The sequence below is a fragment of the Conger conger genome, chromosome 8 (assembly GCF_963514075.1).
Source record: "Conger conger chromosome 8, fConCon1.1, whole genome shotgun sequence".
NCBI lineage: Eukaryota > Metazoa > Chordata > Actinopteri > Anguilliformes > Congridae > Conger > Conger conger.
The window spans coordinates 54,745,464-54,760,106 of NC_083767.1; the positions used below are offsets into that span (position 1 = coordinate 54,745,464).

Genomic DNA, 14,643 nt, shown 5'->3' on the forward strand with positions numbered 1-14,643 from the left:
ACACTTAACTATGAGCTCTCAGGGGATCGCACAGGTACGGTCACTAAGGGAAACGCACACACACTCTCTCGCACTCATTATTGAAACCTCGTACTCACACTAAATGTTATTTTCACACTGACGTGAAACTTCACAGTCATGCTTAACCAGGGCTGCCCAACACTGTTACTGCAGATCAATGGTCCTGTGTGTTTTCATTTCAACCCTAATGTGGCACAAACAATGATGCTAACTAGCAGCTCAACAAGATCTCGAGCTGTTGAATTAAGTGTGCTTTGTTAGGGATGTAATGAAACCCTCCAGGACGGTAGCTCTCCAGAAAGAGGATTGGCTCTGTTAAACCATATACCTACACTTAAATGAAATTCATGCAAAAGCTTACCACTACCCTCATGTTAACCCTCACAATCAACCATATCTGCATGCACAGACAGATGCACACAACGCTTCATCCTCTTCCTCACACTCAAATGCATGCAAAGGCTTGTTCTCACCTTCATCTCAATGACGGTCTGCAGAGCCTTGGTCTTGGCGGACTCCGGCGCCCCTTCGTAGCGGCGATGCAGCTCCTGGGAGGAGAGACCCAGAGGAAAGACGTTAGCGGCGTTAGCGACATTAGCGACATGCCCGGTGGTCCAGTCATGAGTGACCAGGGGGTAGCCGGGCTTCTTCCAGCTCATGACCTCAACCTGGTATCAGCAGCAACCCACAGCCCGACAGCTCAGCTCAACTGTAACTACCCAAACCTCGTCGGTCTCGTCCCACAAGCATCAACAATGAAACTCGTGACGTCGAGGTTCAAGAAGAATCCGGCTAACCCTCCCGGGTGCCGACTACGTCCGCCGCACACGCCTCAGCGCTCCTCTTCAGGAGCCGGCGCGCACGGCGTCTTTCACAGCGAACAAACGCGGCTGCCAGACCACAAAGAGGAAGGCCATTAAGGCAGAGCCCGGGTCGCCAGAGGCGCCGTTCTAACTCAGTTACCGCCGGCCTGGTCTGGCGGAGGCTGACGGATGCTGAGGGCAGCGGGGGGGGGGGGGGGTGGTTGCGTGCTCGGCGGAGGGGGGAGCCACCTGCCTGTGGACGCGCGCCGCAGGTACGCCCGACTCAAACACGGCCCCGACGCCAAGGCGACCGACGACATCGCATCTCAAAGGTCACGTCCGTGTGATGGAAATGAGTCAGCCTTCCGCTCACGTGCGACACGAGGGTCGCTACCCGTCCTGGATTCCCCCGGGATTCTCTGTCATTCCTTCAGGCTCACGCACCCTCCAGAGCGATTGACAGTCCGGCTTACTCAGTTTTCCAGCTTCGTACGTGTCCAGGATTTTTACAGGACTGAGGTGGCAACCCTATGTGACACATACGTCCCAGCTGTTTTTAATACTTCTTCATTGTACTCTTTTCTCAGATTTGAAAGGTCCAACTGATTTTTGCTACAACATAAACCATTCAGGAGAGTGCATGTTCTAGGACGTTCTTCAGTCACGAAATGTGCCATTCAGGACTACACATGTTCTAACATGTTCTTCAGTCAAGTCTTGTCATCAGCCACCCCGACAGTTTCCCAGCAGGGCAGTGCGGCCATCCTATCAGAGGACTACACCCCAGCTGATGCAGGCAAGACTGCAGGAGCCCAAACAACCAGGAGGAGGCACTCTTCATTTGGTAAGGAAGGAGCACCCTGTGGTCACCCTCCATCACAGGCAACGCTACGCTATGACACCAGCCTGCTAAACAGTCCACACAGGCACGGTCGGGATTTGAGGACACTCCATGGTGTGCTTCAATAGACAGAGAAGTCTGAACAAACCCAGCGGTTAAATCCTTACTTTGAGTGCGAACAGCATGGAGCTTGGAAAGAGAATGGCATTTCAGGAATACTAGCTCAAGTTCTTGGTCTGAGGTAGCACTATGTTCCTGTCATATTTAATAAATCCATGAAACAATAAACAATCAATTTAACGTAATCCTTGCAAAATGGTTCTGAATAAATGTGGACCTGAGACTGAGCTACGATATCGCAGCTGAATAATCACCTGCAAATAAAAGTCTCAACAAAAGTTATTTGAATCCGATTGGGGGTCCAGCGCGTGCCAAGTAATAAATCGCGGAGGAATCAATGGAGGGAAGAGATTTAAGAGCTGGTCCCCCAGCATCGTCCTGTTTGAGTTACGGCACGGGGCACAAAAAAACCCCCCACAGAGTACATTGTTCAGTTGATCTCCATCCAAATTATTACCCAGCTTCAGGGTGACAGGCTGCCAAACATGGCCGCCACTCCACCTGCATTACCCTGACAGAAATATTATTCTCGTCTTTTCTTTCCCCCGTTTGAAGAATAAGCTCATTCAACTTTAATGGGACTCCTCTTTCAAAAGGTACATGTCATTCAGACATTCTGGCCTGACATAAAGGAGCGCAGCGGCGCTCTCTCTCTCTCCGCTTTTGACAAAAGGGGGCCCCACTTTGAGAGGCGGGGGGGGGGGGGGGGGCTGAGGTTAGTGGGGTAACGCGAGGCCACAGGGCTCAGAGTCAGTGAAAGAGAGCACTTCCCACATTAACGCCACGCTTGCCGTGTGCTAGAGCCCCCGCGTTTCATAGCGCCTTCTCCATGGTTCAGCGAGGACGAGTACCAAGGAGGAGCCAGAGTCTGGGCTGAGGCAGAGGGGATTGTGGGATGGAGACCCTGGGCTGAGGCAGAGGGGATTGTGGGATAGAGAGAGGCATGTTCACCCTCCATTGACAAGGTAGAACAGGCAGAGGTGCTCGACGTCTCCCTTATAATTAGCCACACACAGATATGAAAGCACTGGATAACCCAAATCACCATTTCCATGTACTGAGTGATATTTATATATATCTATGTTTAAATCTTAAATCACTTCTGGTTCTGGTATAGATTAAGAGAGGAGAAAGACAGGGATTGGGGAGCTGCCTGTCGCAAGCGAGAGAAATAGCATTACATTCACCCTTTCCTTTTCTTTCCTCTGTCTCTCTGTCCTTAGACAACCCAGCAACCTGATAGCCCAACAGACAAACCCTTACAGGGGAAGTCACCTTGGATAAAGTTCCCATCATGACGGATTTAGCTCTAGATGTGGGGGAATACAGGAATACCTTATTTATGTTCAGTGCCGTTTTCTGTAGCATTCACCTAGAAGTGTTGAGAACACAGATTAAACCATCTCAAACTAGCCTAGAATCCCAGCTGGCTTTAGTTGGTATCTTCAGCAGGGTTAACCTACAGCAGAGTAAAGCAGACACACAGATTGCGTGCGATATGCCACAGTCTATATCAGTGTAGGCAGTCATACGAGAGTCTGTAGTGCCCTGCAGTGTATATCAATGTAGCCAGTCAAAAGCATGCCTGTAGTGCTATACAGCGTATAGATACGTGTAGCCAGTCATAAGCGTCTGTAGTGCTCTGCAGTGTATATAAATGTAGCCAGTCATAAGCGTCTGTAGTGCTCTGCAGTGTATATAAGTGTAGCTGGCTATAAGCGTCTGTAGTGCTCTGCAGTGTATATAAGTGTAGCTGGCCATAAGCGTTTGTAGTGCTATACAGCGTATATATACGTGTAGCCAGTCATAAGCGTCTGGAGTGCGCTGCAGTGTATATAAGTGTAGCTGGCCATCAGTGTCTGTAGTGCTCTGCAGTGTATATAAGTGTAGCTGGCCATAAGCGTCTGTAGTGCTCTGCAGTGTATATAAGTGTAGCCGGCCATAAGCGTCTGTAGTGCTCTGCAGTGTATATAAGTGTAGCTGGCCATCAGTGTCTGTAGTGCTCTGCAGTGTATATAAGTGTAGCTGGCCATAAGCGTCTGTAGTGCTCTGCAGTGTATATAAGTGTAGCCGGCCATAAGCGTCTGTAGTGCTCTGCAGTGTATATAAGTGTAGCCGGCCATAAGCGTCTGTAGTGCTCTGCAGTGTATATAAGTGCAGCTGGCCATCAGTGTCTGTAGTGCTCTGCAGTGTATATAAGTGTAGCCAGTCATAAGCGTCTGTAGTGCTCTGCAGTGTATATAAGTGTAGCTGGCCATAAGCGTCTGTAGTGCTCTGCAGTGTATATAAGTGCAGCAGGCCATCAGTGTCTGTAGTGCTCTGCAGTGTATACAAGTATAGCCGGTCATAAGCGTCTGTAGTGCTCTGCTGTGCCCCACTCCAGGGGCTCCTGAGTAAACTTCAGCAGACATGCGTAGCTCCGTGTAGCTACAGAGGCACTACTGTGCGCACAAGGCCAGGAGCACTGCTCCAGTGTGTGGGGCAGATGTGCTCACAGAAGGAGCCATGTAAACTGGAAGCAGGCCAAGCCAAAAATGATGAAATATAATATTTTGAAAGGGGGCCTTGCGCAAAGCCTGAACTGGGTGGAAGGGCGTTATTAAGGAATTTTTCTTCGTAGAGTTTAGCATTTGAACCCATTGTGATGCTACACTTTGGAGAACAAAGTCTTGATTGGTTCAAAGAAAGTCGGTGATTGACAGTTCCTAGTTCCTCCCATTGCGGGGTTCACTCCAACCTGTAGCTTCTGCCACCTGTGCATACTTCATCGAAGCATAAATGTACGCAGTTAATACGATGCACCTTTGAATAAACCATCTTATCAAGCGCTCCTCTCAGCTCGATATGCGAATATAATACCCCGGACTGGGAGGCAGCGGAAGTGGGGGGGGGGGGGGGAGAGCTCAAATTTGGCACAGCTGCTGTATTTGTGGGTAAGGCATCTCACCTCAACCGCTTTAAATAAATCTGTATAAAACAACAAGCATAAGTCAAATAAGGACAACCGACTATAATTTCACAGTAAATATAACGGGCTATTTCGTATTCTACAGCAATTCGCAAACAGTGACGTACGTATAGCGAAACGCGTGTGCTACATTAACAATCGGCATCTCCATCGTACTTGCAACGCTGTGCTTGATTCGTGGCAAATCGCCATCTCGCTGGCTCCTCTCAGGATCTCAGAGGACAGGCCAACGTTTCAGTTTTTTTGGGCCAAGACACTTCAGCATGACTGAGTGGCGCTGTCCCGCCAGTCAGCACTAGGTGGCAGCGTTCCCAAAGTGCTGCCTGACGGGAGGAAGGTTAACGGCAGTCTGCTCGCTAGTCTGATAGGAATACGGAGAGAAGAGAAGGAGGGAGCGTGAGAGTGGGAGAGGGAAGGAGAGAGTGAGAGGGAAGGAGAGTAAGAGAAAGGGAGCTAAGGCCCTTCGACCTGAGACCCGTCCGAGCTCCACAACAGGTCCAGCCTCCATGCTAATTCTCCCCTCTCTCCACCAGGTGTCTCACACGCTGCCCCCTGGGGCCTGAGAGCACTCACTCCATTTCCACAGGAGAGAGAAAGGGACGGAGGGAGGGAGAGAGAGAGAAATGGAGAGAGAGAGAGGGGGCAGGAGAAATTGATTTTTATGTCCCCCTTGGGTAGCCAGAGAGAGAACTCCCCCCCATCGCGGAAATACCGGCACCCGCTTCTCCCAGCATGCATTTCTCCCACTCCGCCTCGCCCTAATTTCATGGGTCAGAATCAGGCCTGCGCACGGCAGTCAGCATCCACATGCACACGCACTCAAACGCCAGCACGAGGCGCACGAAAGGGTGAGCACATTCGAGCATACTGTGGCGCTAATGTGCCGGGTTTCTGCCGCGATATTAGTCAGTGCTTACTGCTCTATTTTAAATCAGCCATTAAAGACAATGAATCAGGCAGTAATGCCCCATTCTGTATTTATACATAAATACCATGACTCATACATTCTGTGGGCATGGCTGCCACATTACTGTTGAAATCTGGCAAACAAGCCAGACCTGATCTCCGTGGGCAGTGGGAGAGAAGAACGGATCATTGTGCACCTCCGAACAGGACACGTGCGTTTCTATTTGTAGAGCATCGTGATGCACATGTCATATTGATCACTGACACTGAAGCACTGCATGGAAATCACAGTGTTCTTATTGCTGCAGGATCTCAAGATAACAGCTACACTGTAGCATTGCCACTGGAGTGACCGCACAGTGCCTTCCATACAAGACATTGCACGGTACCTTACTACAATTGCTGTGCAATCTTACGGTACCTTACCATAATTACTGTGCAATCGTACGGTACCTTACCACAATTACTGTGCAATCGTACGGTACCTTACCATAATTACTGTGCAATCGTACGGTACCTTACCATAATTACTGTGCAATCGTACGGTACCTTACCACAATTACTGTGCAATCGTACGGTACCTTACCACAATTACTGTGCAATCGTACGGTACCTTACCATAATTACTGTGCAATCGTACGGTACCTTACCACAATTACTGTGCAATCGTACGGTACCTTACCATAATTACTGTGCAATCGTACGGTACCTTACCATAATTACTGTGCAATCGTACGGTACCTTACCATAATTACTGTGCAATCGTATGGTACCTTACCATAATTACTGTGCAATCGTACGGTACCTTACTACAATTACTGTGCAATCATATGGTACCTTACCATAATTACTGTGCAATCGTACGGTACCTTACCACAATTACTGTGCAATCGTATGGTACCTTACTACAATTACTGCGTAATCCTATGGTACCTTACCACAATTACTGTGCAATCCTACCGTACCTTACCACAATTACTGTGCAATCGTACGGTACCTGACCACAATTACTGTGCAATCGTACGGTACCTTACCACAAATACTGTGCAATCGTACGGTACCTTACTACAATTACAGTGCAATCTTACGGTACCTTACCACAATTACTGTGCAATCTTACGGTACCTTACCACAATTACTGTGCAACAATACAGTACCTTACGACATTTACTGTGCAACTGTACGGCACTGTACCACAATTACCTTACAACCATACAGTTGACATTTACTGTGCAACCATACAGCCCCGTACTACCATTACCTTGCAACCATACGAAACTCTACTAAATTCATTGTACCTCTAACAACATGAGCCGTGTGACTGTTCACTTCCTCGGCCTGCGAGACCGCATCCCTGTGATATGGCTGACAATGTCACTGAATTACTTCATATCACTGGATGCATTACGGAGATCACACGCTGTTCCCATTGTGTCAGCCTCCCTACGCCTATGGCAAAGACGGGCATATTTCTTGCATATAAAACTGCTTGAGAATAACACGGGGAAAATATGACACACAGGCGTCTGGGCTCAGGTACAATTAACAGGCGAGGCGATTGCGTAGCCTGATGATGTTATCTCAGCTTTAGAATTAACAACCCTGGTTATCACCCGGCCTTCTCTCCCGCAATCCTTATCGCCTGATATCCGATGTCAAATATTTACAATTATATTTATCCCTCGGCTTCTAAACTGCTGCAGCAGAGTGCCAACGCGACGGAACATGCGCTTAAAGTTCATTAAATGAAATGAACAAACAAAAACAACCCCCTAATAAACCTAAGCGGAGTGCCCACCGCCGCCGCTAAATTAATGTCACGTCCTGGAACCTCTCTCCCTCTCCCTCTCCCTCTCCCTCTCCCTCTCCCTCTCCCTCTCCCTCTCCCTCTCCCTCTCCCTCTCCCTCTCCCTCTCTCTCTCTCTCTCTCTCTCTCTCTCTCTGCGGTTTCTATAGCAACAGGTACACAGCTCAGCCGCTGCGGTCAGGGCTCTCTGCCTCTCTGTCCGTTTGTCCTTCTGCGCGTCTCTCTCTCTCTCTCCCCGGAGTCCGTTGTTTGGGTTTCACCCGCCCAACCCCCCCCCCCCCACCGCCTCTCATTCAAACCAGGGCTAAAGTCACACAGGAGCAGTCTGGGGGACAGTCTGCCCCGTGAGGGCCAGGCAGGCAGGCAGGCAGGCAGGCAGGCAGGCAGGCAGGCAGGCAGGCAGGGCAGGCAGGCAGGCAGGCAGGCAGGGCAGGCAGGCAGGGGAGCACAGTGTGTCCCAGCTGCAGACCACAGCTTTGCCTGGATTTGCTGGTTCCAGTTCTAAATACTTGCACAAATCTCATATTTCCTCCCATCCCTATGACTTAATCCGCAGGATGCTTCCCTAATATAATATAATATAATATAATATAATATAATATAATATAATATAATATAATATAATGTATTATATTATATTATATTATATTATAATACAATATAATATAATATAATATAAAACAAAAACACAGGGATCATCAGATCCCTCAAATCCAAATCTAACCTTGGGTTTCTTTTCTCCCGGGTAATCAGCTGAATAATTACTGCTGCTGATTGGCCAGGCTGTCGTCACACCTGACGCCCAGTAGTTCTCAGCCCTCGAGGGCCATGATTTGATGGACCCTGATATACTCATCCAGGGGGTAGCCTGTCACCGAGTAGCTAAGGTGCATGACTGGGACCTGGAAGGTTGGTCTCTCTCTCTGACTGGGACCTGGAAGGCCCAGTGAAGCCACTATAAGATCTGCACAGTTTTTGGGCCCTTGAGCAAGGCTCTTAACCCTGCATTGCTGCAGGAGGGATTTGCCCCCAGCTTAGTCAACTCAACTGTTTTATCTAACAATAAAATCACATTACATTAATGCCATTTGGCAGACGCTCTTATCCAGAGCGACTGACAGTTGATTCTAGACTAAGCAGGAGACAATCCTCCCCTGGAGCAATGCAGGGTTAAGGGCCTTGCTCAAGGGCCCAATGGCTGTGCGGATCTTATTGAGGCTACACCAGGGATCACACCAGGGATCGAACCACCGACCTTGTGGGTCCCAGTCATGTACCTTAACAGAACATGGTGCGACGTAGTGCCACAAGCTGGCCGGTTCAAATCTCTGGTGGCCAGCCACCTTTGCGTCCTTGCGGCAAAGTGATTTACCTGGATTGCCTTGGTAGACATACAGATACATAATTATGCGCGTGGACAACATTCAGACTGCGGGCTGCCTAGGTAAATGCTATAGAAAATGGCACTAAACATAAATAAGGTATTCCTGTATTCAGCCACATCTACAGCTAAATCCGTAAAGACGGGAACCTCTCTTTACCCGAGGTGACTTCCTCTGGTACCTTCACCACCACGCCACAGGCCAGCCCCCTATGTCATTAACACGTAATTGAAATTGTACTTCCCTCTAGGGTCTTTCAGCGAACTTATCCCTGGTTACGGGTACGCACTTTGTCGTAAGTCGCTCTGGATAAGAGCGTCTGCCAAATGCCATTAATGTAACGTAATGTAACGTAATTGCAGTCGCAGGTGGGTAATGTGCCGAATGGCAGCCAGGGGGCGCTCACCTCGCGCAGGGCGCCCGTCTCCTTGTCCCTCTGCTCCAGCAGGCTCTCCAGGTGGTGCACGTGCATCTCGGCCTCTGCCAGCCGGCGCGTGCGCTCGTGGTCCTCCTCGCTGGCCTTGGCCGACAGGCCCTTGCTCTGCAGCATCTCCAGCAGCTTCTTGATGGACTCGTCGCGCGCGCCCAGCGTCTGCTTCTGCGTGTCGATGCGCAGCTCCATCTCCTCCAGCGTCTTCCTCAGGAGGAAGAGCTCCTTGGCCTGCCGCTCGTGCTCGCAGTGCAGCCGCTGGAAGTTCTCCTCCGTCAGCTCCGTCGCCGGCGGCTCGCCCGGCCGCCCGCCGCAGTCCTGCTGGAACAGCTGGTTCAGGTCCCGCTGGATCCGCAGCTCGTCCTGCAGCGCCTGGATCGTCATCTGCAGGTGCTGCGGAGGGGCAGAGAGGAGTGTGAACAGGTATATACACGCTAAAGGCTACAGGGACAGAGGAGTATGAACAGGTATTTACACGCTAAAGGCTACGGAGGGGCAGAGGGGAGTGTGAACAGGTATATACACGCTAAAGGCTACAGGGACAGAGGAGTATGAACAGGTATTTACACGCTAAAGGCTACGGAGGGGCAGAGGGGAGTGTGAACAGGTATGTACACGCTAAAGGCTACAGGGACAGAGGAGTATGAACAGGTATTTACACGCTAAAGGCTACGGAGGGGCAGAGAGGAGTGTGAACAGGTATGTACATACTAAAGGCTACAGGGACAGAGAAGAGTGAGTATGAACAGGTATGTACACGCTAAAGGCTACAGAGGAACAGAGAAGAGTGAGTATGAACAGGTATACACACGCTAAAGGCTACAGGGACAGAGAAGAGTGAGTATGAACAGGTATACACACGCTAAAGGCTACAGAGAGGCAGAGAAGAGTGAGTATGAACAGGTATACACACGCTAAAGGCTACAGGGACAGAGAGGAGTGAGTGTGAACAGGTATAGACATGCTAAAGGCTACAGAGACAGAGAGGGGGAGAGTGAGTGGGTATGTGTATGTATACACATGCTAAAGGCTAAAGAGACCAGTGAGTGCAGATATACAGGTATACACATGCTAAAGGCTACGGAGGGACAGAGAGGGGGAGAGTGAGTATATACAGGTGAGTGGCTCTGTGTATGTATACACATGCTAAAGGCTAAAGAGACCGATGACAGATGGGGGAAGTGTGTGTAGGATACATATAGGTGCATTGCATTGCCAAAAAACAATGACTGTAATGTGGTCATCATAAACGCGCACACACACACTGACACACAGGTCTACGAGGCTGAAACATTTTTCACACGGTTCCAGACTTTCACAAGTTACAGGCAGCCATTCCGTGTCTGTCGCCACCGCCATGGTGGATCCCCCCCTCCTCCTGTCGGGACGGCTCTGCAGCCCCCATCACCACGTGGGCGTCCCACAGGGCCCGTCAGGAGGTGCGACCCCCACGCGCTCACAGCCTCCTGCGGGGGCCCAACTGGGTGACCCAGCCCTCCACAGAGCGGGGGGGCGGGTCCCCTCGCCCCGTCTCACCCCTGACCCCCGTTACCACGGCCACCGCAGTTATGCCGCGCGCTAAAAATACGGCACTTCAAAAGCAGCCTGATAATGAAAGGAAACCGGCGACAGCTGGATGTGCAGAGACCCCCGGGTCTGGTGACTTCACCCCGGACCACTTCTCCGGTCTCACGTGTGGTCCGTACGTGTGGAGACGGGCGACCTTGGGCCTGACTGAGGGCACACCTGTCTCCCGGCAATGACATACAAAATGGTGGAGTTCACATCGTCTTCGATGACTTTGGCATGTGTCGACTTCTGCGATGAATGTTCACCACCTGCCTTCCACCTCTCTCTTCCTCTCTCTCTCAACCTCTCTCCCTCCCTCTCTCTCTCTCTCTCTCCCTCAGTGGACACTCAGGGGCAGTCTGCTCCACTCCCAGGCATAATTCCACAGGCGACCCAGGTTGCTAGGCAACAGCAGCCATCTGTGTGCATCTCTCTCTCTCCATCATATGCACACAAACACACATGCGCACACACACTCGCACACGCGCATGTATGCACATGCACAGGCTTGGAAGAAGTGAGAAACAGTTCACCCACAACCCATCCTTTTCTGTTGTAGCACGGAGCACTGATCACACACACGCGTGCACTCAAACACACACACACACACACGGCACTGAGGCAGCTGGACGCCGGGTGGCCAGCCTTACTTAGTCCACTCCAAATGCAAACAGTGGGGGTGACGCACAGTCTGAAGCATGAGCCATTAAACCAGAACATTCCTCTCCCGACTCTATTAATGACTTACTGTGGGGGGGGGCTAATGGGAGCCCCTGTAGACCTGCTCCGGCAGTACACCCCCCACCCCACTACCTCTCCACACGTCCTGGGAGGGTGGAGTATCCATGTCCTGCCCTGCTCTGGGCCTCAGCGGCGGGGCAGAAGCAGTGCGTGCTCCCCTGCTGACACACGCTCCAGCTATAACACGGAGCAGAGGTCAGGTGAGTAACCGGGGACTGGCGTGCTAATTGGCCGGTGCAGCCTCTGGGCGGGGTCGGTAATGAGCGGGTGGGGAAGAGGGAGCAGAGCTCTGCTGGGTGCCTCGGGTTCTGGCCTCCGGCATCATCCCCACGGCGACGGACATCATCCCCACGGCGACGGACATCATCCCCACGGCGACGGACAGCTACCATCGGCCCACCGCTCGCTCCGTCCACCCTCCCGTCGTTCCCCAGCCGTCTCAGAGGTTCCCCGAGCGCCCAAACTGGAACCCGCCCGCCCTGCGCCCGCCCTGCGCCCGCCCTGAGCCTGCCCTCGCTCAGGGCCCGAACCGCTGACGTCTGAACGCGCATCGCCGCTAGCGGCCTGCTAATGCGCCAGCTGGCGTCACCATGGCGACCCCGGGGCCACTTCGTCACCGCCGCGGGACAGGTGAGCGCCCCCCCCCCCTCCACCCCCCCCCACCCCCGTGCCGTGCTACATCTCTCTCTCGCTCTCCTCCCCCCCGCGGCTGCAGAAGCAATCACTCCTCACCCTGAATTGACTTTCATGCCCAGCGGCGTCCCGACTCAAGGAAGAAGAGAAAAAAAAAGTCCCATAAAAGGAAAAAAGAGAAGGAAAAGGGAAGGAGAAGAAAGATGCTATCGCGCTCGCCGCGCCGATTATTAATCACCGGCGCGGAGGAGGAGAGAGGAAGAACAGATAAGAGGACACGGGAGAGAAAAAAGGAGGAGGAGAGAGGAGTGAGACAGGAGGGGGCAGGGTTCGAGGACAAACTGAAGGGGAGAGGAGGGACTGAGAGGAGAGGAGAGAAGCGGGAGAGGACAGGACAGGAAAAAGGGGTAGAAAGGAAAGGACAGATGACAGGAGAGGAGAGGAGAAGAGAAGAAGAGAGGAAGAGAGGAGAGGTCAGGCTATGGCAGTACTTCAGCCCACAGGTCAGGTATCAGGGAGAGAGAAGGGGATATGGGCTGATCCCGGGTCAGCCTGTGGCTTCCCCACCCCTCTGAGGCACAGCCAGGCAGGAAGGGTCCAGACTGATCCCAGGTCAGCCTGTGGCTTCCCCCACCCCTCTGGGGCACAGCCAGGCAGGAAGGGTCCAGACTGATCCCAGGTCAGCCTGTGGCTTCCCCCACCCCTCTGAGGCACAGCCAGGCAGGAAGGGTCCAGACTGATCCCAGGTCAGCCTGTGGCTTCCCCCACCCCTCTGAGGCACAGCCAGGCAGGAAGGCTCCAGACTGATCCCAGGTCAGCCTGTGGCTTCCCACACCCCTCTGAGGCACAGCCAGGCAGGAAGGGTCCAGACTGATCCCAGGTCAGCCGCAGGGAGAGCCCAGCGTCCCGACGTCCCGCTGGCTCCACTCTCTCTAAAGAGCGCTTTTCAGGGTCGTCTTGGAAACGAAAGGCCACACCCACAGGGCAGCATTCACATGCCATGAAGCCATTATATCAGAAATCAATGGTGTTACAGTAGAGACTGGTGCATGAAAGGTCAGAAAACAGAGATGCCACTGTCACTGCAGGACACCCCCAAGAACAAAAACAAGAGCTTTAGAGCACACAGCCAAAAACAATGTCACATGGTGTATTCTGGTTGTTTATTAGAACACAGGGACTTTAAGAAGCAAGTGTGTGTCTTTATGCAAGCCTGAATGTGCCGGTGTGTGTGTGTGTGTGTGTGTGTGCGCGTGTGTGTGTGTGCATGTGTGTGTGTGTGTGTGTGTGTGAGTGAGTATATGAACAGTAGGTTCTATACTCTCAGATCTTGCAGTCGACTGCCCCCATAGGAATTAGCAGGCATATAGAAACGAGAGCTTGCTTTTCACAGTTCCATAACCTACATAAAGTTTATTTCATCCTGCCCTCCTTCTGTTAGACATAAGTGCACTTCATTCAGGAACTTTCTAATGTTCCTCGTGTCACAAGTGACAAAGAAAATGATGGCCCGGATATTTTGGGACGGCTGTTGCGTTGGTATACCTGCCAGAGGTGTAAATGAACTGCAAATTAACTGCATCTGATAGCACCTACCTGTATGTGTGTGCATGAGACAGATAAAGAGAGTTAGGATGGAGAGATAACGGAGGATAGAGAGAGGGGATAGGAGACAGAGAGAAAGATGGAGAGATGAAGTGCTCTACTGGCTAAGAGGCCATGAGTTATTTTTAACGGATATTGATTTATATTTTTTTCAGGGAGATGGTACTGGAAAAAACTATCTGTTTGAATTTGAAAATAAAACTTCTCCTGACACAAAGACAGGAGTATGATACTACAGGGAACTGTACGTCTGGGTAACCCAGATAACCCCCCAGTTTACATCAATCCCAACGCCCAACTCCCAGCATCCCCAACCCCCAACCCCCCAACCCCCCAACCCACGCAGGAAGAGCAGCAGGACGGGCCTCATGAATAATGGAGTGACTTCCCTGCTCTCTCTGGCATTAAGAGGGGCGAAAACAGTTGTCACAGAAGGGTGTGTGTGTGCGCGTGTGTGTGTGTGGGTGTGTGTGCATCCGTGTGTAATTGCGTATATGTGAACAATGTGCATGTCTAAGCAGTCTGCACCAAAATACTTTACGCCGTATCGCCCAAAGAACTACCCTGACACCATTGTCTGAGGCCACTGTGTCAAAGAACAATCCTATCACCCCTGCGCTAGCAGAACCATGCTAGCAGAGCCTGCACTAGCAGAGCCACACCACCAGAGCTAGGCTAGCAGAGCCAAGCGAGCAGAACCACACTAGCAGAGCTAGGCTAGCAGAGCCATATTAGCAAAGCCACACTAGCAGAGCTAGGCTAGCAGAGCCATATTAGCAAAGCCACACTACCAGAGCTAGGCTAGCAGAGCCATATT

General features: G+C 51.5%; 1 protein-coding gene across 1 annotated transcript in view; it reads right to left on the reverse strand.

The window, feature by feature from the left end:
- Window positions 1-14,643, reverse strand: part of LOC133135762 (ELKS/Rab6-interacting/CAST family member 1-like) — a 236,321-nt gene that overhangs the window by 177,497 nt on the left and 44,181 nt on the right. The window contains 2 exon segments of the mRNA XM_061253024.1: window positions 495-569; window positions 9,255-9,671. Coding sequence (XP_061109008.1) covers window positions 495-569; window positions 9,255-9,671 — 492 coding nt within the window.